Source organism: Triplophysa rosa, linkage group LG12, assembly GCF_024868665.1.
Source record: "Triplophysa rosa linkage group LG12, Trosa_1v2, whole genome shotgun sequence".
In the NCBI taxonomy this organism is placed as follows: Eukaryota; Metazoa; Chordata; class Actinopteri; order Cypriniformes; family Nemacheilidae; genus Triplophysa; species Triplophysa rosa.
The window spans coordinates 24,939,106-24,962,959 of NC_079901.1; the positions used below are offsets into that span (position 1 = coordinate 24,939,106).

At 37.5% G+C, this 23,854-nt stretch overlaps 1 protein-coding gene across 1 annotated transcript in view; it reads left to right on the forward strand.

Annotated features, from left to right (window-relative positions):
* Positions 1-382: 382 nt before the first annotated feature.
* Positions 383-23,854, forward strand: part of pepd (peptidase D) — a 45,201-nt gene continuing 21,729 nt past the window's right edge. Inside the window, exons 1-7 of the mRNA XM_057347667.1 lie at positions 383-489; positions 2,461-2,647; positions 9,193-9,320; positions 12,715-12,778; positions 20,524-20,571; positions 21,409-21,470; positions 22,194-22,238. Of these exons, the coding sequence (XP_057203650.1) occupies positions 473-489; positions 2,461-2,647; positions 9,193-9,320; positions 12,715-12,778; positions 20,524-20,571; positions 21,409-21,470; positions 22,194-22,238 (551 nt within the window). The 5' untranslated portion in view covers positions 383-472. The remainder of the gene's footprint in view (positions 490-2,460; positions 2,648-9,192; positions 9,321-12,714; positions 12,779-20,523; positions 20,572-21,408; positions 21,471-22,193; positions 22,239-23,854) is intronic.

The following is a 23,854-nucleotide window of genomic DNA, read 5'->3' on the forward strand; positions in this document are numbered from 1 at the left end:
AAAGCAGAAAAGGTGTAAAGACTGGCCACATATCTAATGTTCATTTAAATTAAAACAACTGCAAAGTTCATTTGAAACGTCATGTTGCACGTCTGCTGCTGGATGATGTTGTGCCCCATAACCGAATCAATGAGTTGTTCCCAAAACCATCATTTTAAATCAAATCGAGACCGATCTTGAAGTCAACATTTAAAAAAAACATTTAATGTAGGCTAAGGCTAATATTTGTGTTGTTTCATCATTATTTGAGTTAAGTCTTGTAATCAAGTTACTGTTAATTGAACAGTATTGAATTCCTCGTTGTACCATGGCTTTACAGCGCTTTTAAAAGTACTCAGACATTTCTCTCGTCATTGCGCAGCGCCCCACGGGTTATGAGCGGGGGCGCGGTCATGTGAACGCTGGTACACTGTGAACGCGCAGAGATCAGCTGACGCGCGTCACGTGACTGGATCTCAGCAGCAGCGCGAGCATGGCAGCAGCACAGCAGTAAGTTTTACCTCATTTTTACTGTAAATCTCTCTTTTATTCATATCCACGTAACGTGTCGTGCTTAAAAGGAAACGTAAATTGTGTCGTGGAGTGACAGTTGTCACGTGAGTTCCACGCGTTGTCAACACAAGTTTGTTTCATTTCTGACTTTGAATTTTGAATGTTTATTTTAGTTGATATTTTGGTAACACCGTGTCTACACCGGGCGCGACGCGACATGACAACCTGCTTGTTCTTAATGGGTTTGTCGCGTCTCGCCGCGCCGCATCCAGTGTTGACAATGTTCGAAATTATAATGGGTTCTAATGCGTTTCTAATGTCTTTTCTAATGTCGTGTCGCGTCCGGTGTAGACACGGTGTAACATAATGCAGGTGATAAAACCGTGGACAGTTATATATAAATATATATTTCTGTTGTGAAATTCATGACAGTGTTTCAGGGTTGAAGTTTATATGTTTGCCCTTTAAATGGTTGTAGATTTCTTCTAGACTTTGCACCAAGTTGTTAGATTTCTTATTGAAAGATTTCCCTTCTCTTGTTTCTTTTTTAATGCTCTTGCATATAGTTATTCTATAAAAATGGTAGATATTAAATACCGTAGTGCACCATATTCATATACTATGCTATTTACATTGCACTGCAAGGTATTTGAAAGAACACCATGATACTTTACATGTGTAAAAATGTTTGTGTTGCCATATCCGTGTACATCTTTTTTTTGAGGGTTTGATGCAGTGCTGTGTGATGTGAAAAAAACCAGTCTTGGTTTTATTGTAGTGTTTTCAGTGGTTTAATGTTTGATGTGATAAGTGAATATGAGTTGTGACCTTTGACCTCATACATTGACACTCTGAGGGAGCGTTCATGATGAGCCTCCGATCAGAGTTCATCTCCACATGCGCTATCAGTAATGATAAACTTCTCTGTTCTCTGCTCTTTGTCTTACGTAAGCGATATTTTAATATTATATGAGTGTAAATGAACCGCATGAAAACATGTCGAGGTCAAATGTGAAATAAGAAATGTTTCTATTTTAGGACATTTCATAACCATTAGGCCAGTTCTCTCCAAATTTCTGTTATTGTAATGTTGTGTTAAAGGAATAGTTCACCTTTATAATGAAAATTATAGATATAAGATATTTCGGAAAATGTTGGCAAAAGAAATCCCTCGGTCCCCATTGACTTGCATTGGTTTTGTGGCCGCACAATAGAAGTCAATGGGGGACCAACACCAATGGTTTTTGTTTACCAACATTTTTCAAAATATCTTCTTTTGTGTTCTGCCGAAGAAAGAAAATCACACAGGTTTAAAATGACAATAGGGTGAGTAAATGATGACAGAATATTCATTTTGAAGGTGAACTACTCCTTTAACCCGTTCCTGTTGTTGAAAATTTAATGCCAAATATTTTTTCCTTTGTAATAGATACTTTTTTCTAGTTTTGGGTATTAATAATGATGATTGGGGGCATGGGATGTGTTTTAGTGGTTATAATATAACTTTACTTTTGGTTTTAAGTGAAATTTGACCTCGACATTATAGATTTAATGAAATTGATACAAAAGGAGTATCCTTTTCTAAAGATATTCAGTATCTGTTTCTACTTTCATGATATTTGACTGAAGTCATGACATTTTTAGCTGATCTTTTATGTTTCTCACAGTGAGATTCTTTCCGCATTATCATGTGATCACATCCAGCGTGTTGCATAACAGCTGCCACACAATCTGCTTTATCTTACAAGCTGTTTTTCATAAAACAATAAAATTCTGCTTGCAACATACATGCGTTTCTTGAACTGAACTGAACTCCAGACCATCTGTACTGTAGCCATGCTGTTGAACAAAAGAAAAAAACATTTCATTCTTAGTTGGCAGTTGGCACACAGGTGTTTGTGTTATGTGCATGAATTCCATACTTTTCTTTTCTAATGAATGTGTGTTGTTGTTGTTGTTGTGTTACAGGAAGGCAGTGTATTGGCTGGGAAATGACACTCTGAGAGTGTCAGCTGCTCTGTTTGCAGAAAACCGAAAGCGTCTGTGTCGTGCCCTGAAAGCAGAGAAGAAGCTGAAACCCGGATCTGTGGTTCTGCTTCAAGGAGGAGAACAGCAGCAGAGATACTGCACGGACACAGACGTGGTCTTCAGACAGGTGCTACACACATCTGTGCTGAATTATACTACTACTAGTACAAACAATCAGGAAACAATATAAATTAGGACTTGATTTTATAATTGGGCAATCAGCCTGAACAAAGGTCCAGTTCTCCTGGTATGTTAGATGCTATCATGTTTACCTTTAATTATTGTTGTTAATCTGAATGAAATTGCTGAAGTGACTGTTAGCATAATGCATGATGTGTGCCACCTGATCAGTTATCCAGCAGGTCTTCTGCGCTCTTGATACCGTACAACGACAGGTATCTTCACCTGTTGTTCTCATCTAGTTGCTACCTTAAGACAGGGACTTTCATACTAAAGATACAATTTGAAGAGTTTATTTCCAGAATGAGATAACTTGTCTTGTTTTTTTATTGTGCATTCCAATTAATATCATTCAAACTGCAGTTGGTTTGTTTTGATTTAAGTCATAATAACTGGGGAAAAAATACAGCTGACTAACACAATAAAACATAAAAAAAACATGATAACATAATAAAAACATGATAACATAATAAAAAACATGATTTTTGAAAACATTTAAAAACAGAGTTATCTCATTTTGGAAACAAACTCTTCATTTTATTTTAATTAAAAGATGCAATTGAGAATTTTGCACTTTCTTAATGGCAGATCTGAGCGGAGCTGGAGCTTTGTATGGACATGTGCAGGGTTTTTCCTGTATAGAGAAATTTGAGGCAGCCGCCTCCATCAAATGTCGTGCCGCCTCAGGCTCTCGCCAAAATTATGTTGCCAGTCTTCACAAGAAATGCTTCATGCATTTAACAGACTATCATTTGTAACTGCAGTTGCGATATGACGCCACAGTGGAGGCGCTGTTTCGTTATCAGCACACTGAGGCGCTAAAAAGAGTTCCAGAACAAGAGCCAGCCTGTGTTTCACGGCTGTTTGTTTTAGGGCTGCAGCTATCGATTATTTTAGTAATCGAGTATTCTACGGATTTTCCATCGATTAATCGGGTATTCGGATAATAAGTACTTTTTGTTTATTAAAGAGCAATACTAAATATACAAGAGAAAATAAGACAGGTCTCTTAAAATGAACAACTAATTTGTTTCCTTTTAAATGCATTTAGTACATTCCATTGCCATATTACATTCAAAATGAAATATAGGCCTAATACAAATGTATAAATAAGAAACATTAATAAAAATAGAAAGAATAATTTCAAAGGTAAACAACTAACTTCAGCTTATGCATGATGCATTTAGTTTATCTAAATTAGTTTTAGTTTCTTTTTTTACTATTAAATAGTAATATATTTGTCCACATAAAAATACCGAGTTAACCAGACTTTTATTTTGGCAGGTCGTCGGAAGACGCTTATTTTTTAGTGTGTTAGCTTCACTCAGTAAAATGTTCTGAAATAAACTCTCAGAGCAACTCTGGAGATGAAGTTCATGTGTTCATGTCCTCATAAAGTGCAGACGCAGACAAATTCATGAGCATCACGCGTGTAGCGCGTTAAACTGTGCAGTTAATTCACTCAGACACGCAGAACAGACAGATGACGTGTGTAAATAACAGGATCTAGTTTTATTGACTCCAGCCGGAAAACAAGCCGGAAAACAAGTTTCACTTGCAAAATAGACTAAAACCAAGTAAAATAGCTGTTCACCATTTCAATAAGCTCTCAGTTATTAATCAGCATGAGAAACACGTGTGAGCGTTCGAACAGATTAAAATGCGTGTGTCTCGCGGTGAATGCGTGAGACTTGAGAGCCCTGTAACATGAATCGAGTTTAGCGGCTGTGCGTTAGTAATAATGGTCTGTGGGGAAACGCAGCGCTCCGTGTGTACTGTAGTTAAATGGATTAAACGAGGCTTCGAGGCAACAAAAATTGCCTCGATGATTTTTTGTATTTGAATTACTCGAGTTACTCGAGGAATCGTTTCAGCCCTAGTTTGTTTTGCATCCAAGTGCGTTTAATTTCTTGAAATTTCTTAAATTAACATGACGTCCATCATTGTAATGTCTTCAGCTGTGCAGTTGGATGGTTGAATCAGCATGTACTGTACACAGCGAGTTCGCCAGTATGAACGCACATTGCGTTCAGAACGACTCGCACACGAATGACTCATTTGAACCGATTCATTTAAACTATTGAACTTTTCAGTCACTAGTGAATATAAGAGATCATTGAATCATTTAAAGTCATCCACAGAGAATGCAAGATGTGAATGAGCTTTGCTCATTTAGTAAGACTGGTTAATTCAGTTGGCTATTGTGGGCTGAAAAGTTAGTTGAAAATGATTAAAATGCTTTATTTGATTAAAAAAACATTTGTGTTTGGTTGAATAAAAGTTATGCTTTATATAACTTAATAATTGTCATTTTTATCTAATTTTGTTAGAACTTTTAATATGTCAAACTCAAAGTCACTTTGGTTAAGCCACTTAAAGGTACGGTAGGCCTACACGTGTGTACAAGATCAGGATGGCACCACCTCCGCCTCATTTTGAGCCAGGAAAAACCCTGATGTGATGTATGTTGGGAAGTTGTTGGGTTGTTTCTGGAGTTCAGTTGTTTAATCGTAAGAATGGACGGCGCGTTTATGTCAGTTTTCAGGCCTCATGTAAATGGTGATTTGTGTTGGCAGGAGACCTTTTGTTTTCAGCGCTGTTGTCTAACAGAGCCCTGTGATTTAGTGTGGAGGAGTCACATGTGTTGATTGAATGTAATGAGCTGCGTGTTTCTCATTCATTAGCTACAGAAGCATGCATCTCCTGCGCTGTTTGCTAGAGATTGCACGTTGGTATCTTCAGTATGTAGCGAGTCAGGATGAAGGCTTTGTGTTGTTCACCGTTTGAGGGCATTTCATTCGCTGCTGTTAATTTACTTGCATTGTGTTGCATTTGAAGTATCAACTTGTGTATTTCAAATCTAAATAAATAGTGTTACATATTTCTATTTGTACACGGTTACAGCTCATTAACCAGGAGTGCTTGTGAGGTCAAGTGTGTCCTGTGATGATTTTATTTTATCTGCACATGGATAATGTGATCTGTGTGAAAGCACTCAAACCAATAAAATCATCTGAGCACAGAACAGTCGTCCTCTGTGGATTAGAGACCACAATTATCTCATCATGTACAGCAGGGCTGTACAGTGCGACATATATCACGCGTGTGATGCATTTGTCTGCGTCTCTGTATGAGGACATGAACACATGAACTTCATCTCCAGACTAGAGCTGCTCTGAGAGTTTATTTCATAAGCATTTCACTGTTAGAGAAAAGATATCGTCAACCGCACACTCTTTGCAACGACCTGTCAAAATAAAAGTCTGGTTAACGTGAACATCCAGATTATAAACACTGTATTGTATTATAATATTTACTATAATAAATTGTAGTATTCTAGCAGTAAATTGATCAATTATAAACACTAGAGTATACTTATATTTACTAAACTAATATTGAATATATATACTATAGTATAAAATATTTATCAAAAACACCATTGTATCTGCAAAAGGAGGAATTTAACTGAAGTTTACCATTGTAAATAATATAATAGTATACTAGAATATGTGGACAAATATATAATTCTTGTATAGTAAAAGAATGGAAAACACAGAACTCAGAAAAATTCAAACGGAAAAAGGGACTTGGGGAAAAAAAAGATTATATAAAATATTATTTATATAAATAAAATTATATAAATTATAATGCCCTAATTTACCCAACTGTAACATTAATGTCCTTCGTCCGTTACCTGTCTATTTATGTGATACACTACACATAAATATTTTGATGTGTATATTTTTTCTAATATAACAGACGTTTTATACTTGTGCTACAATGTTTTGACATGTGCTACAAAACTTGAAACCTCTGCAGCACCAGTGCTATGTGCAAAAAAGTCAACATACAGCCCTGTACAGAGAGATCTTGTTTTAAGGAGTTTGATTGTTAAGGTTTATAGTTATCGATCGCCCTTTACTATCATTTATAACTCTTTACAGCAACTTATCAGCTGTTCGACTTTCCTTTATGTACTTAAAAGCTCATTAGTATACATTAGTGTAAAATATTGTGACTTAAGACACGTGTTAGGGCTGAACAGTTTGGTTTAAATTAAAACTAATATTGAGATTTTGACACACATGGCTGTTGAAACACTTGACTGTTAATGATAGTTGATCTTTCACTGCTCAGGAGCAACATTATTAAATTCTTATTAAATTAAACTGAGACATGAATTCCCCTTTAATAAGCTTTTATTTTCATTCATCAGCTGTAATATGATGAATAAAATGACCATTTGTAATATCAAGACTGGAAAACTATCTGGTTATATCAGACACAATTGAAAATCTGCAGACTGTTAATTTTTTTACTTTTCTGTGTTAATTGTGGTAAAATGTGATAAATGCCACTGAGAGGACCAGACCGTCATTGACAGCCCGATGCAGATTAGCCAAATTAAACAAAATATTTGATAAACAAATACATTAGGTGCAGGAGCTATAAGCAGATTCATAAATGACATCTGAAGGTGTTTGTTAAGAAGGTTTTTGCATGTGCAACTTCTGTGTTGTCTAGAACCACTTATGTCGATTTCACATTAGCATTTTTGGTGAGTGTGAGGTTCGGAGGTCTAGGCCCGTAAGAATCCTCTAAGAACGCTCTTAATTTAGCTTAAAAACTCTAAAATAATCGTTAGCTGCAGCTTTAGTGTGATCACTATAGAAGGTTGTGACAGAACCAAATCATCTCTGCTGCATATGTATGTAGTGATTATGAATGTAGTGATTATGTATGTAGTGATTTCTTCTATTTCTGGCGCTATGGCATTTCTGCGCTGTTTTGGAGAGCTGTTAGCGTGTCTCTAATAGGATCGGTCACAAATAGGGCTGCAGCTATCGATTATTTTACTAATCGAGTATTCTACTGATTTTCCATCGATTAATCGGGTATTCGGATAATAAGTACTTTTTCTTTATTAAAGAGCAATACTAAATATACAAGAGAAAATAAGACACGTCTCTTAAAATGAACAACAAATTTGTTTCCTTTTTAGAAAAAATAAAACTTTTATTGCGGAAATTGCATACATTAATATCTGTGAAAAGTTAACTCATTTAATACATTACATTGCCATATTACATTCAAAATGAAATATAATACAAATGTATAAATAAGAAACATGCATAAAAATAGAAAGAATAATTTCAAAGGTAAACAACTAACTTCAGCTTATGCATGATGCATTTAGTTTATCTAAATTAGTTTTAGGTTCTAGTTTATGATTTTTTGTATTCGAATTACTCGATGAATCATTTCAGCCCTAGTCACAAACATGAACCCTGCACGATCTAATGTGTTGTGTCTTATTAACTCACTGTCATTTAATTCAATGCAATTTTATGTTATAACGCTTTTACTATTTGCATTGCATCAAAGCAGCTAAAAAAACACTAAAAAAACTATAAAAAATAAAAAATCAGATAAATCTTAAAAGTAATATGGTAATTGTCATGCATTTTGCAACACATTTCTTCTCACTTTTCGTGTTTCTTCCATTTTCTCTGCTGCTAAAGAAACTTTTAAGCCTCTTAAAAGCCTTCCTCACTACTCCTAAAATTTTGGACCTCAAGAGCTCTTTTAAGGGTTAAGATGCTTTATGAATTACTGTTTTCTTTACTAGGATCTTTTCTGTAATTTTAAGGGGAAACGCCCACATTTCTAAGAATCTTCTTAGAATTTTGTCACTAGGAGCAACTCTTTGCGCTAAGATTTTTCATGAATACGGGCCCAGATGCATAAGGCACACTTTTCTGGAAACACTTCAGCAAGCTCTAAGTTGACATCTGATTGGTTGAATTTCACAGGATTTCCGGGAGACGTGCGTGTTGCTCAGGCTGTGACGGTAAGTTTGTTTTTCTTACCGCGGTGAAGACGCAACAAATCGTGCGGTTTGGCTGTTAATCGCACCCAACAACACACCTCCACAAATCTACTATTTATAATAATTTTTTACATAAACAAAAAAGTGGCTTTTTCTCCACAGAAGCTGCAGAAAGAACAACAGGGTAACAATATAAACGCACTTGTCCAAACGCAACTGTCGGCATCTCATTACTGCGGTAAGTGATGCGATTAGTGATGTGATTATCGTCACAGCCCTACGTGTCACGTTCTTTAATGGTCCGCTTGGAAACAACACGAAGCCTTCTGATCAAAGAAGTAAGTTGTCGTGTTTACAACAGTTGCAATAAGAATTCATCACGATCGACTAAACGCTTCATTCTTAAAAGTATGCGAGGTTCACGGCATAAACTTTTAATCATTGTTGTTGCTGTTAACTTTTGACACGTTGGTGAATGTACACCGGTCTGTTACTGCGGGGACATTTCCACGCCTCTAAACACGAAGCGGCACGAAACGTGATTGGTTGCTTTACCTGTCAGTCATAAGAAAGCGGCCGAAGCCGCGAGACTAGCTGGAGAGTAACGTCAGGTTCATGTTGAGACGAGTCACAGTTTTGAACATGAATCTGTTGTTTCGCAGGAGTCTTTCTTTCATTGGGCTTTTGGTGTGACGGAGGCTGACTGCTATGGTGCCATCGATGTGAAATCCAACAAATCTGTCCTGTTTGTTCCCAAGCTTCCTGAGAGCTACACAACATGGATGGGCAAGTGAGTGACGCGTTCACATGACAGAAAGTCCAGAGAATCAGTTTAATTTTTTTATTTGTTGTGCAACACCGTGTCTTAACTGGATGTGCTGGTTATGTAAGGGATAATGTCAGTGGCGTAACTTTGTTTTGAAAAGTGGTGGGGACAAAGACGACACAAACAATACTTTAATAAATTGTTTCTGTAATAACTTGTTGGGAATATTCATGGGCGTCACAAGCGTGAAATATGTAGGTGACTCCTCCTCCAGAAAACAGTATAAAAACTGCACCGCTTTATCTACGACTTCAGTGGTGTAACGTTGGTGCGAAAGACGCATTATAAGTAATATTGACACTGCCGTGAAGCAGGTTCGAATCCGCTGAACTCACTATTCTAAATTTTCACATCACATATCAGATCTGCTTCCATTTGTTTTTAAACTATATCATGTTTTCATCAGTAGATCATTTAAAGCATGTTGTGCTTTATTATATGTAGCCTAAGGATGGCTGTTGCCGTACGTAATTAAACGTATTAATTCGTGATAAAATAAAAACTACTGAAACGAATGTGTGTTTTCCCCATGTTAAAAATGTGTGTTTGACACAGATTACCTGTCGGTGGGTCAAGGATTGAGACGTTTGGGAACCCCCTGCTAATGAGGACAAACATTCAAGTATACAGGGGAAACAGATGGAAAAATAATATCTTTAAAAAATCTTATTTTCACTTATTATGGGCATTGCCAGATAGGCTACAAATATACAACAAACTTTCTCAATTTTGTGTTGAACTCATGAAACTACAAAGTTGTGACTTTTTCCATCTATTGGAGTTTTCTATCAAGTATCAAAATGTAATTAATCTTGCAATAGATGATAGCTACCGCATGTCGAGAACAATAAGGACGAATATATAATAGCACCAAAGTGCAATTAAGCGCAAAATGTTTGGTACATGTATGACTTGAACAGCCATTTTCAAATATTTTCATCATTTTATGAAAAACAAATACCTTTACAATCGGATATGTGATAGGGAAAAGTTCAGCAAACAGCAGTCCCGAACCCACGACGACATGAAGTAGGTAACACATGCTATCGTGTGCCTTTCTTACACTTTGTCTATTCCAATCTAAACCTGATGGGTGGAGTTAGTATAAATAGACTCTGCTTACAAAGCGGGCTACTTGCACGGTAAATAGACACGCCGTATTTTTTATTTCTCCCAATAAGTGGTGGGGACAAAATTAACTTTGGAAAAAAGTGGTGGTGACATGACCCACCCGTCCACCCGCAAATTACGCCTATGGATAATGTACAAGCAGCCAGTTGTTATGGCAGAAATAAGCCCCGACAGTATGATCAGGGTCTCGTATCACACTGAAGGGGTTTATTTCGCGATAACAGCCGGCTGCTTGTACATTATCCCGCTTATTACACGGCTACTTGCCACTTGAGAAGAAAGCTGGACATGAAATGTGAATTAGAAATATTTTGTTAGCTCATTTTTACCAAATCCAGACCTTCCTCGAGGAAAATACTTACTTTTTACTTAGTACCAGTTTACTTTTGGTTTTAAGATAAGAAACGACGTTCAAATGTCACGAACAGGCAATTTAGTTTAATAATTTGTAAATATATGTCATATACGTTATTAAAAGACATATTTATATTTAATTTGTCAAAAAACCTGTCAAAATGATTTGCTGCATCCGGGTTACCGTGTGTTTGCTATTAGTTTTGAGCGGTTGTTATCTGGGAATAACCAACCTGCAAATCAGAGCCATTGAGAGAGAGTTCTGCCAACGGAAGTCCAAAACTCTGGAGCGTCACGTGATTCATGGAGCCTTCAGATAGTTCCAGGAAGTTTTGTTTTCTCTTTAAATGCTTTATTTCTTTCATTTTTTTATTCATTTAAATGGCTTTCATCTTTAAATGGGTTAGACGTTTACCTCAGTTGGTCTGTTTAGTCGCAGCTCCATGTGTTACTAGTAACTTCCAGGAACTATTGAGCGCCTCCATTGCTGTGAAAAAACTGTTCCATTGGAGTCAACGGAGTTGTCAGAACTCTCTCTCTCAATGGCTCTGCTGCAAATGTCGCTACTGGCCAATCAGAATCAAGCATTCCAACGAGCCTTGTAATAAATATGCTTGTGAAATATTTCTCTATTAGAATGTGAGACTTTATTTCTTACTTGCTTTTGAGTGCTTTTATAAAACACACTTTTTTTAAAGTTTAGAAGGTACTGCTGACAGGAATGAGCCACGTGTTTCCGTGTTTGACAACATGCTGTATAATTACGTTTCATTACTGCCATACGATGCTTTGTAATGTTAGCGTGAACGTCCCTCACAATCCTGCTGGATGTCAAAACAGGTGGGCGTGAAATTAAACTGAAAAAGATTTGCACCTGAAAAGGCCCGCAGTGAGATGAAATGAAAAGCGGTCGGAAACGTACGGTTATCCGCTTTGAGTCAGACGGGGAGTTTGCTGTCGGGCTTTGAAATCACCTGGCTTTTGAAATCTTACTTTCAAAGGGACCACGGTAAACTCTCTCTCTCTCTCTCTCTCTCGCGCCGCTGTGGAACTTCTGAACGAGCTCTAATCTCTCACATACAGCTGTGCTCCAGTAGTCCATCTCACGGGCATCTCGGGTCGTCTCGGGTCAGCGGCGGCTGTGTTAAGCGTTGACCCATTGTGTTCGTCACATCAGACTCGTCTGGAATATCAAGCATTATTTATTCAGCTGTCAGAGAGAACACACTAACTCATTATGCAGGAATTTATTGAGCAAAATTCTTCGAAGCGGTTTATTTCACAAATCGGAGAAAGTAACTCATTGCTGGATGCGGTATATTCAGCAAATATGAATATGTTTAGAATCAGATTCACATTTTTACTATAACTGCATTGATAAAAAAGACGATTAGATCGTATGGTGATTCATTAAATTGAATCTATTGACATTTACAGCTTTTAAACGTTGAACAGAATAGCTCAGATATTTCTGCATGTTCTCTACAACATCAGCAAAAGCCAAACTTGAGTGTTATTGAAAACTGGAAGCCGTGATTTATATTGGCAACGCTCTTAAAATGATTGATATGCAATTAGAAAATTGGTTTGTGCTCGAGTGTGTTTTCTAGAAAATGCTTAACTTTGATTCCAAGAAGCAATAGCGCTTGAGGTCAAAAGTCTCTTTACTTGATTTTCAGAGAGCTGCATTTCAAAAATCAAAAGTTAAACCAATCTGAACTACAGAAGCTACGAGCCCAAACGTGTGTCTTTGAAAGGGTGTGATCAGTCGCTGCTTGATAACAGCATCTCTGGCGCAGTAAAACAAAGCCTGTGAATAAAGTTTGTTTAACTCCACGGGGAGTTCTCATTAAATCTCTCTCTGTCTCGGCAGGATCTTTCCACCTGAACACTTCAAGGAGAAATATGCCGTGGATGAAGTGCATTACACCTCTGATGTGAGTCTCTTCTCTTCTTAAATCTATTAGTACGGAGCTAAATAAGTGCTGCTCCTGTTAATTTGTCCTCATTAGTTTTTGTCTTATATAATGAGGATGAATGTTTACATCTGTATAATGAGAGATTCTTCAGAGGCCTTGAGCTCATTTAAACTGGATTTACTTCTTTCAGTCTTTCTTCTCCATTGACAGTGTTTGATCAGATGAAAATACCGAAAGTTATAAATTCTGTTTTTTTGTTTGTTCTGTGTTATAAATGTTTAATGGTAGTTATTGATGTTCAACATGTATGGCTTTTCAAATGCTGATGCTGATAGTATGAACCGAAAATAAATGGTATTTTATATATAATGTTTGCTCTTAGATGGCCCATTGTATGAAAGTCAATTTTTTCTGTGTTTAAGTGCTATAATCGTGTCCCCGGTGCATCTAGCAACCCAGATCCCAGAAAAACAAGAGATCCCAGTAACTTTGTTTCGATGAGCCTTCCTCTGCAAGCATGTGAGAAATCCAGCCGTTCAGATTTCGCTCTTGATGTGACGTAGACGCAGGCTCTTATTATAATGTTATCTACACAATTCTACCCACGGCGCTGCCGCCATTGTTGTTTTCACAAGCGACAGCGGTGTACGTGACGCCATGGCTAAAGTTCGTGGACAACATGCAATGTAGTCGCTGCACAGAGTCCAAACCTAGGAAGAGACAGGAGTGGATTTATTTTATTTTTACTGGAAATCCCTCAGAAACCATAAATAAAAACCTGCTTGTTTGCGCGAATCACTTCAAGCCGCAGTGCTTTATCAACCTGGGACAGTACAAGCAGGATTAGCTTCCAGACCGACTGAACGAGACAAAACTGCCGATGTAAGTAATTTTCATCATCAGTCTGAATTGACGTACATGTACCGTATATATAGGAGGATAACGTTAGCATATGATAGTGAAGGGAGCTAAGTCAGTCACGGGCTAAATAGAACATTCAAAGCCAGTGTTAACCTTACTGTATATTTATATGTTATTTGGCAAATGGGCACTTGGAGTTTAGCTGTATGTATGTTAATACATCATGTGCGTTAATATGTTCAGCTGCGGCAAGCTGTTTGTTTTGCTAATGAACAGGGGCGAACACTGCTGTGAGTTTCATTTTAAATGTCTCAAATCATTCGTCTTTAGGCAGAAAAATCTGTCACAGCATAACGGTACTAGTTATGCTCTCACGTTGTGTGTGTAACGTTATAACTTGTCAACTACAGGCGCTAAAATCCACGTAATTCCGCTGAGATCTGCAGGTGCTCATTCTGTGGATTTTAAGCGAGCATACACGCACAACGTGAGCGCGGTTTGCTGTGATGGATTTTTTAGTCTCCGGACAAGTGATTTGAGACGTTTAAAACGAAACTAACCGCAGAGGAGTTCAGGAAACATACTTTAGCTAAACCATTGCCATGGCAGTACTGCACGTGTGTTGTGTTGACACGTCGGACAGAAGGGGGTGGGGTTCTCTGTAACTCATTATCATTTAAAGAGACATGCACCAAAACGGGTTGCTGTGAGCATTGCTGTTTTTGACGAGGCAAGAAGGGTTTTGTTTACACGGCCAAAGAGTGTTTTTAAGCAAAAATTGTCCCAGACATTTCATGAAGACCCTAATAAATCATACCATTTTGTTGAAAGTGCTCATTTTATGAGAGTCCTTTAAGAATTGAAGTTTACTGCATGGATTGCTAACATGTTAAATTGTGAGAGTTATCAGATATTGGATGATGTATTGGCTGGCTGATGTATTGTTCTCTCACTCGTGTTGTTGGCCGGGAGAGAGGAGAAAGTACTGTGGTTTAGTGAAATGGACTTGAATTGTTCTTTACTGAACACTCTTGTGTTTTAATCACATTTCAGAATCCTAAAGGCTACTAAGAGCATCCTCAGAATAAATTAAAGAGCGTACATCAATTCAGACCCCTGCAGACTTGGAAGATAATTATTTTTCCCTTTCAGCATCTCTCTCTCTCACACACACACAGTGTTAAAATGCAGTAGTTTAAATGTAATTGGAAATGTAAGCTGGAATATCGGCGCCTCTAGTCATTGGTCAGTCCACTAGATGAGTTAGATTTAGATTTTTTTATTTCTGGCCACATCCAAGGTGCTGAACTGGTTACCTAGGCAGCAAATTAAAGAAATAGTTTACCAAAAAATAAAAAACATGTCATGAATTAATGTGGTTGCAAACCTCTATATGATTTGATTTGTTCTTCTGTGCACCACCAAAGAAGATACTTTGAGAAATGTCTTAAGTGGTTTTGTTCATACAATGGAAGTCAATGGGGTTCAGTGTTGTTTGATTATCGACATCCTTCAAAATATCTTCTTCTGTGTTCTGTAGAAGAAAGACACTCATGCGGGTTTGACAAGACATGGGGGCAAGTAAATGATGAATGAATTTTCATTTTTGGGTGAAGTGTACCAGTGTTATTGATAAGTTCATTGCATGGATAAACCAATCCCATAACGCATTGCTATGATATCATTGAGAACAGTCATACAGAATTGGCAGCAGTAATTATATTTCATTTTATACTAAGAAGTAACAGGGAACACTTCGGTAATAAGCATGAGCACTAGTCGAGTCTCGTGTGCTTCACTTGAGGAGTGATATTTGTGGGATTGTCTACGTAAAGCATTTTAAGTGATTTATGGGGTTTCATTTGGTTTTGGATGTTACTTTAGAAGATATCTGCCTGTGTAGACAGCTGCTGTGTTCTGTTGATCTGTTCACATCGCTTTAGATGGCTGGAGATGCATCTCAAACCGCCTCCTGATTGGATTTCTGTCTGTCTCAGATGTGTCTTAAAGAACATTTACACTTGCTGCTTTAATGGCATTCTATCCCATCAGTTTAAACACAAAATTACCCGCTCAGTCTCTGAAGTGATTTATCTGAAAACTGTTCTCTCAAGTTAAAGGGTTAGTTCACCCAAAAATGAAAATTCTGTCAACATTTACTAGGGCTGCACGATTAATCGAAAAGAAATCGCACCCAATTTGGCGGTTGGCTGCGATGTTTTATGCTCAGTTTGTCAGTGAAATACTGTTAATTGCAGCTGCATCCGAAAGCCAGAGGGCGCTCTCGCACTGAATCTCCAATGCTCCATAGAAGAAGTACCATACGTATAAACAGGAAATGCCGTTTTCCTATCTGCATTTGGCATCTTTCTATCACTGTTTTTCAAGCCTCCTCAGGTATTTTCATGATAATAAAGTATATTTATAATGATGATGTTTGACGGGTGATGCTTTTTTAAATGCACGTTTTAAGCGACTCAAACGCACAGTGCTTTCAGATGGAGCAGTATTTCCCACATATCACAGAGCCGTACTTTACGAACAAGCTGCGCATAAAACGTAATCTTAGCCTTAACGATTTCACAATCGCGATAGCCACATCGATTTAATCGCGATTTGAATGGGAATCGCGATTTATCGTGCAGCCCTAACATTAACTCACCCTGTTGTCATTTCGAGCCTGAATGACTTCCTTCCTTCCGCAGAACACAAAAGAAGATAAGCTGCAAATAGCCTGTTTTCAAAATGTCTTTTCTAGAGCTGCTTGGAAAGATTATTTTAAACTTTATTGAGAAGGTCAGAATATCTCAACTGATTATCTCAAGGTCATTTGTTTTTAGTGAAATTAAAGCTTTGATCTAATAATAACAACTGACCCATTTATTAATTAAAGGCTGTGTGACAATTACATATAACAGATGTTTTTAAACTACAGAATGTATTTTGCAGACTGCATGTAAATCACATGCATTTCGTTCTGTTACAGTAGATGTTTCATCAGGTGAGTTTCAGGTAAATTCTTCTTTACGCCTTTAAGCCAGAAAACATCAAACAGAACATGAGTTTATATTCAGAAGACTTCCACTGAACTGCGTCCCATTGTTTGGTGTGTTATGTGCCTTCTCTTTGATATTTATACGCATGCATCACAGTTTCTCCTCAGCTCGTCTTTTCTTCTTTTGTCTTTGTGTTGTAATGACCTTCTCCTGAGATTTCTTACAGTGCTTAAACAGATCATTGGAGAAGACAAACAGCTCCGCTGTGAGCCCAAAACAGAAGGCGATATCTGTTATCTTACAAAACAAATGAAATCTCTAAGGCAAATACACACACAAACACACATCTGGTCTGTAATCCAGAGTGCTAGCAGAGCCTGAAGGGTCCGTCAGAATAGACGGCACGCTGGGGGACTTTTACATCAACTGTGTTTTCAGTTTTGACCCTCAGCTGTTAATATACAATATATAACACTTTGAAAGTTGTTGTTAAATTGTGTCAAACATTTTCATGTTGTGATGTTTCTCTTATTAAAAAATGTAAATTCCACTGCGATTTAAACCTTGAATTAAAATCTGATTCTTAATTTCACGTAACCAGTTTTTACTCGCATTACTCCCAGTGAAAGTTTTTATTCATAAGATCACTTTCATAAAGCAAAGTTTTAAAATGATTGTGTTTACTTTTAAACCAAACAGAGTATTGAACAGGTGGCGGCGCGCTGAAATATTACATTGATCAGAGATTCTTAAAACTAAGAGATATTTTAGAAGTGACTCAGTCAGAACTATTGTGAAGCACATCAGACAGCTGGAAAAAAATGAAAGACAAATTACCAACTCGCGAAACATTTTGAACAGAAATCCAAACTTAATTGAGGCTGGCAGCCGTGTCACACAGCCTTAATTATTCTCATTTTATGAGCGCAGAAATTGGTTATCAAGATTAATGGGCACAAAATGTCCAATGAGGAAAAAAATCAATGCAAACACTCAGAGAAGATGAGAATTATTGAATGTGAATCAATAGTGTTTTCATTACACATTCTCACCAACTGTGCTGAACAGCAACACATTGTAGTGTAAGTGGAAAATGACTGTCATTAAATCCATCACTGCATACTTGATTAAATCTGATGAGAGAGAGAGAGAGAGAGAGAGAGAGAGTGTGAGTCAAGCAGGCGTGATGATCGGATCCACTCATTTAGGGCACATACAGTATACACATGATGATGATATCTCTGTGTTTCACAACAGAAGCTCGCTTACAAGAAAATAAGATAAATTGATCTCCATAAAATATTCTTTGGTTCAACAAGAGATTAAATCAAGCACATTACAGATAATGCTCTGTAATGTGCTTGATTTAATCTCCTGTTGAACTAAAGAATATTTTATAGAGATCAATTGATACTTATAAATGGCTCGGTAAGAAAATATTTTTTACATTTAAAAATTAAACATTTGATGTGAATCATTTAATAATTAAATACTATTAATGTAATATTTATGAAATTTATTTTCTCTATGTGTTAGTGATTTAAAGAAACCTTTAACTCTAGCATTGAGCTTGTAAGCATTTGTAAAGATAGTATGCTTTTGTAATTGTAGTATGTGATGGAACAGGAGTATGCACTTATAATTGTAATGTATACACTTGTTAGGGAACTGTACTGTTGTATGCTCACGTAATGGTAATATACTCTTGTATTAGTAGTGTGTAGTAGTGGTACAATGCTCTTGGAATGTTATGGTAGTATACAGTACACTTACAATGGTAGTGTTCTATTGTTACTGTAGTATATACTTATAATGGAACTATGCTCTTGTAATGTTACTGTAGTACACACTTATATTGGTACTGTGCTCTTGTAATGTTACTGTAGTACACACTTATATTGGTACTGTGCTCTTGTTAATGTACTATACACTTATAATGCTACTGTAGTGTGCAAGAGCATTGTTGACTCATGATTTGTGCAGAAACGTGAATATCTAGTTTGTGTTTTTTTCTGTGTTTGAGCTCATGGTTTAGATTCTTGTGTAATTGTAGTACACCAGAAGTGTCTCTCTTATGGATTGTTTTCTGATATTTTAAACATCTGTATCATGCCGTCGGTAGAAATCAGTGATTTACAATGAGAGAGAAACGCGAGGGTCTGGATAAATAATGACAGACATTTCATTTGTGCGGGAATAACTCCTTTAATGTCAACACTCAGTGTTTGGATAAAGCATCAGGCAGAAATGTGAATCAGCCCTGCAGTAATAAAGTCTCAGTTTAATACGGCTTTAAAATGAGCACATAAGATGGCTCAGGTGTCTTTTCCCACAATCCTTTGCTCATTATATTCAGACAGTGAGGTTGACTGAAGATTATTGATGATTCGTCTTCTCATTGGCTGACATTTAAGGTGTGTGTCAGACGTCTTCCTCCACCGCTGGATTTTCTCATCATAAAGAAATCTCCCCTGAAAGGCAATTTCACTTTTGTTCATTAGCGTATGCCAGCGGCCTCCTGGGATTTTCTCTGATATTCTCAACTCTCAACTCAACTCAACTTTATTTATATAGCGCTTTTACAATTTTCATTGTTACAAAGCAGCTGTACATGAGACACATTGACTACAAGCAAAACAATCAAAGTTGTACCTGCAAAAACAAGAAAAGGTTGAAAACACAGAAGACAGACACACCCACACACAGAACACTCCACACACACAACACGCACACACACCAACACACAGAGACACACACACACACACACACACGTACGTACACAGACAAGTACGCACACACACACACGCTCAGTGAGAGCACACATTTAGGATAAAGGAGAGAGAAGCACAGGTCAAATATAACAGATAATAAATTCCTATATGCAATATTAATTAAGTAAAACTTTAAGATTCTAAAGCAGCCCCCCCGGTCAGGCAGATAGTGCAAAAACAGTATGCAAACGGTGGCGAGGAACCCAAAACTCTAATCGAGAAAAAAAACCTCAGGAGAACCCAGGCCCAACCAGGGGATTCCAGTTCCCCTCTGGCAAAAGCTGCTGCCTCTGCACAAGCTCCAGAGAACTTGCACAACAAGGCTAAATAAAATAAATAAACGTAATAATAAAATAAATTGTAGTTTAAGATTATCATTAATAATCTAATAACATTTGAAGTTTTGTGGTGAAGACATGTCAAGAGACCGCGTCTTTCTTTATCCAGCTCTATCATCTCAGCTCTTGTCAGGTCCCCACTTCCCATTCTCCGCTCTACCATCAGGTCAGGCCATGAACTGCATCCTGCTCGCTGTGGTAACCTTGGAACAATGAGACAAGACTGGCTGAGAGTAGAGTACTGTTCTGTACTCTTTGATGCAACAAGTACATCAGTTGTGTTTTTGGTTCCGGTTGATCTAACTAATGCAGCCTAAACCCTCAGAAGATTTATATTATGGAAGAGTAGTGTATGCAAGATTAAAAAGATGCGTCTTTAGTCTAGATTTAAACTGACAGAGTGTGTCTGCCTCCCGGACAGTGCAGGGAAGACTATTCCAAAGTTTAGGCGCTAGATAGGAAAAGGATCTACCACCTGCACTTGATTTTGAAATTCTAGGTATTACCAACTGACAGGACGCCTGAGAGCGTAATGCACGTGAAGGACTGTAATACAAAAGGAGTTCATTCAAGTACTGAGGAGCTAAACCATGTAAGGCTTTATAGGTAATAAGCAAGATTTTAAAGTTAACGCGATGCTTTATAGGTAACCAGTGCAAGGTTGACAGAACCGGGCTAATATGTTCATACTTTTTTGTACGTGTAAGAACTCGAGCTGCCGCGTTTTGGACCAATTGGAGTTTTTGTAATAAAATTTTTTTGTATATATTCTGTCTAATGAAAGCTTTTCTTCACAGATTGCTGGTGTCCTGGCCAAAATGAAGCCAAGTGTCCTCCTCACACTGGTAAAATCCTTCTCTCGTATTTGATGAAGATGTTTTCTGTAAGTGTTATTTCAAGATTCACGAAAAGCGGTTAAAACCCTCCTGATTTTTGTCCACGCTCACGCTGACTGTGACATGAAAGAAAAAATCAAAATCTTACATGAATTCATTTGGGAAATGCTAATATCCAAAGTGACTTTAAAACTAGGAACATCACAAGCGGTTGATCTTACAAGAGTAACAATACAGATTGTTTTCCTGTAATACAGAGGATAAAGAAATAGTTTTTCCATAAACATTTACTTTCATGTTGTTCTCAAACTGAATATATAATGTGTTCATGATTGAAAATACAGGATTTGGTTACATTATTCTCGGCACTTAATGAAAAATAAGGTCACTTAAGAAAGTGGGCGGTACTTTTCTGCAGCCCCACCCACAATAGCATGATATTGGTCCAAAATGTGACTCAGCATAACTCTATATTAAACATCAATAGATGTTTTAATTGGCTGTGATTGGAGTTAAGCCTCTTTTCTCATTCACTGTGAATAGACACATTATATAACACGGTTACAGAGAGACTAACATGAATCGCCATTGACTTGGGAGTTAAGTGGATTCAATTGTCATGAAATAATGTCACAATGCACAAAATCCTAGTGACCTATATAATGTAAATAATTTTCTAGATGAAAATAATTGATTTTCTTTTGGGGTCAAATGTGAAGGACGTGTTTTCATGAGACTCGCCCTGTTAAGAATGATGATGAGTTCATTTGATGTGCAGACATACAGTGACTGGTATACGTTTGGATAATGAGATGGTTTAAAATGGCTCTGTCTGTCTCTCTGCAGCGGGGGGTGAACACAGACAGCGGCAGTACCTGTCGTGAAGCGTCGTTTGAAGGCATCAGCCAGTGAGTCTCATGCATTATTCAGAGTTCTGCTGCTGAATCTCATTCCAGGGACAGTCAGTTTCGTCCTCCCATGACTGGCGGAGCTCCATGAATTCAGCTTTTAATTACTGATGATTCCACACAGATCACACGCTCAACGTTAGATATTAATGTGACCGCAGAGATGACCTGAACACTTCAGCCACACTTTATAACGACCGTTTCAAAGAAACTTATTTTAAATAAAGATCGCACGCCTTTTAAGCAAAACTGTTTACAAAATAGGTGTTTGTTAGGAATGATGAAAACAGATTCGCGACACCTTAGCAACCGCATAGCAACTGCACAGCATCCACTTAAAGCACTCTAGATGTCATCTACACTAATGATCTGGTGACTGCTTAGCAAGAGTAAAAAAACATTTACCATCCAGAGGCGCTTTTACGTAACTTAAAATGGCAGGCGCTGGCTGAAAACGCCGGTTGCGGGCGCTCAAACAGCGTTTTTTTTACTTGGGCGCATTGGTTACTATGATATGCTGAGCATGTGGAAAAGAACACCAGCTGCAATTTGAAAACAATTGAAAAAACACGCCGCAAGCCTGCCAAGTGGACACTGCCCCTTAGGACTGTTTTAGCAAGTGCATAGCAACACCCTAGCAACCACCTGTAACACTGTAGCAAACAACATTAAATAGATGTTGTTAAATGTTTATGATGAGACATGTGTTCTTGTGTTGTGCAGGTTTGAGGTGAATAACACTCTGTTGCACCCGGTCATAGTGGAGTGGTGAGTTTCTTTAAGATAAACAGAATTCCTTTTAAATCTCATTTAAACAACAATTTCTACAAAATGACATCGCATAATATTTGCGCTGTTTAACCCTTATGTGGTTTTGGGGTCTGTAGGACCCGTTTACTAAAAAAAGATGTGATTCATTGTTTTTTCAGCCTTTATATTTGTTCAAGATAAACACGTCTTTTTAACAAAAAATGAATAGCACCTATTTTCATAAACGTGATTTAAAGGGACACTTCACCCGAAAATGAAATTTCTGTCATCGTTTACTCACCTTCGAGTTGTTCCAAATCTGTATAAATGTCTTTGTTCTGATGAACACAGAGAGAGATATTTGGATTGACTCTCATAGTAGGAAAAAATACAATGGTAGTCAAAAGTGCCCCAGATCTGTTTGCTGTTCTACATTCTTCAAAATATCTTCTTTTGTGTTCAACAGAACAACAAAAATGATAAAGTAATTTTTCCTACTATGAGAGTCAATGGGTGTTGAGATCTGAGCATTCTTCCAAATATCTTTCTCTCTGTGTTCATCAGAACAAAGACATTTATACAGATTTGGAACAACTCGAAGGTGAGTAAACAATGACAGAATTTTCATCTTTGGGTGAAGTGTCCCTTTAACAGACCATATACATCCCGTCTGTGTTGCTTGTAATTGGGATAAAGTAAATGTGGCAAGTATTTTTACATGAAAACATGTAAAAAAATGATGTGGGTCTACTAGATAAACACGTTTGAACGCTGTGTTTGTCAAACTTTATACTTGATTGATTTGACATCTTAATGATGCTGAAGCACTAAACTGCTCATTTTTTTGTCTTTAATGTCCATTTAAACTATCAAAACAAGTTTAGTTATTCTAATTAGCAATTGTTTGATCCTTTGATGAAACGGACATGAATCGCTACTGTTTAATTTATTTCATCTTTGTAGTTGTGATCATTCTTGTTTAATCTTGATTTTTCTTCAAACGTTCAGTGCGTGTCCTCTTTAATCGCAGTGTTTTTTTGGATTTCGTCACGTCTGTGTTTAATGAACTTCTGAGCATCATCGAGAACAGAATCCATTTCATTACTGCGTTCTTCATCTGCTGTGAATGGTGAGAGAGGATGGAAACGCTGTTAGAAAGTGAGAGTCATTTTTGGAGCACATAGGAAGCACTTGAGCTGATTTAAGCAGAATGACGGTGTGGTGGCTGAGAGCTCTTTTCTCTCATGAGTACAGCTCCACAAACAATCCCACGTCTCCGTCTCTCTCTCTCGGTCCTCCTGTGCGCCTCTATACGGCCGGTGTTGCTCTGTAATGGTCTGCGTGCTTCTCTCGCTGCCGGCTGCATTAGGGTCTTCTCTTCTGCTCCTGCTTTCATTACGCCTCACTCGCTAACTTTCTTTTTTTCTGATCTTCTCCTCTTTCATTGATTACCTCCAGATTTCCAGAGAGAATTTCAAGATTGCTTCACCATGATGTTCGTTTCACAAATATTAAAGACCTGCAGACGAAATATAGATGCGTTTCCTCTCATGCCGAACATCCACTTAGACAAGCCAATACAATGTCTTCTTACATTTTCCTCATAATTGACATATTTTCAGATATGTGTGCAG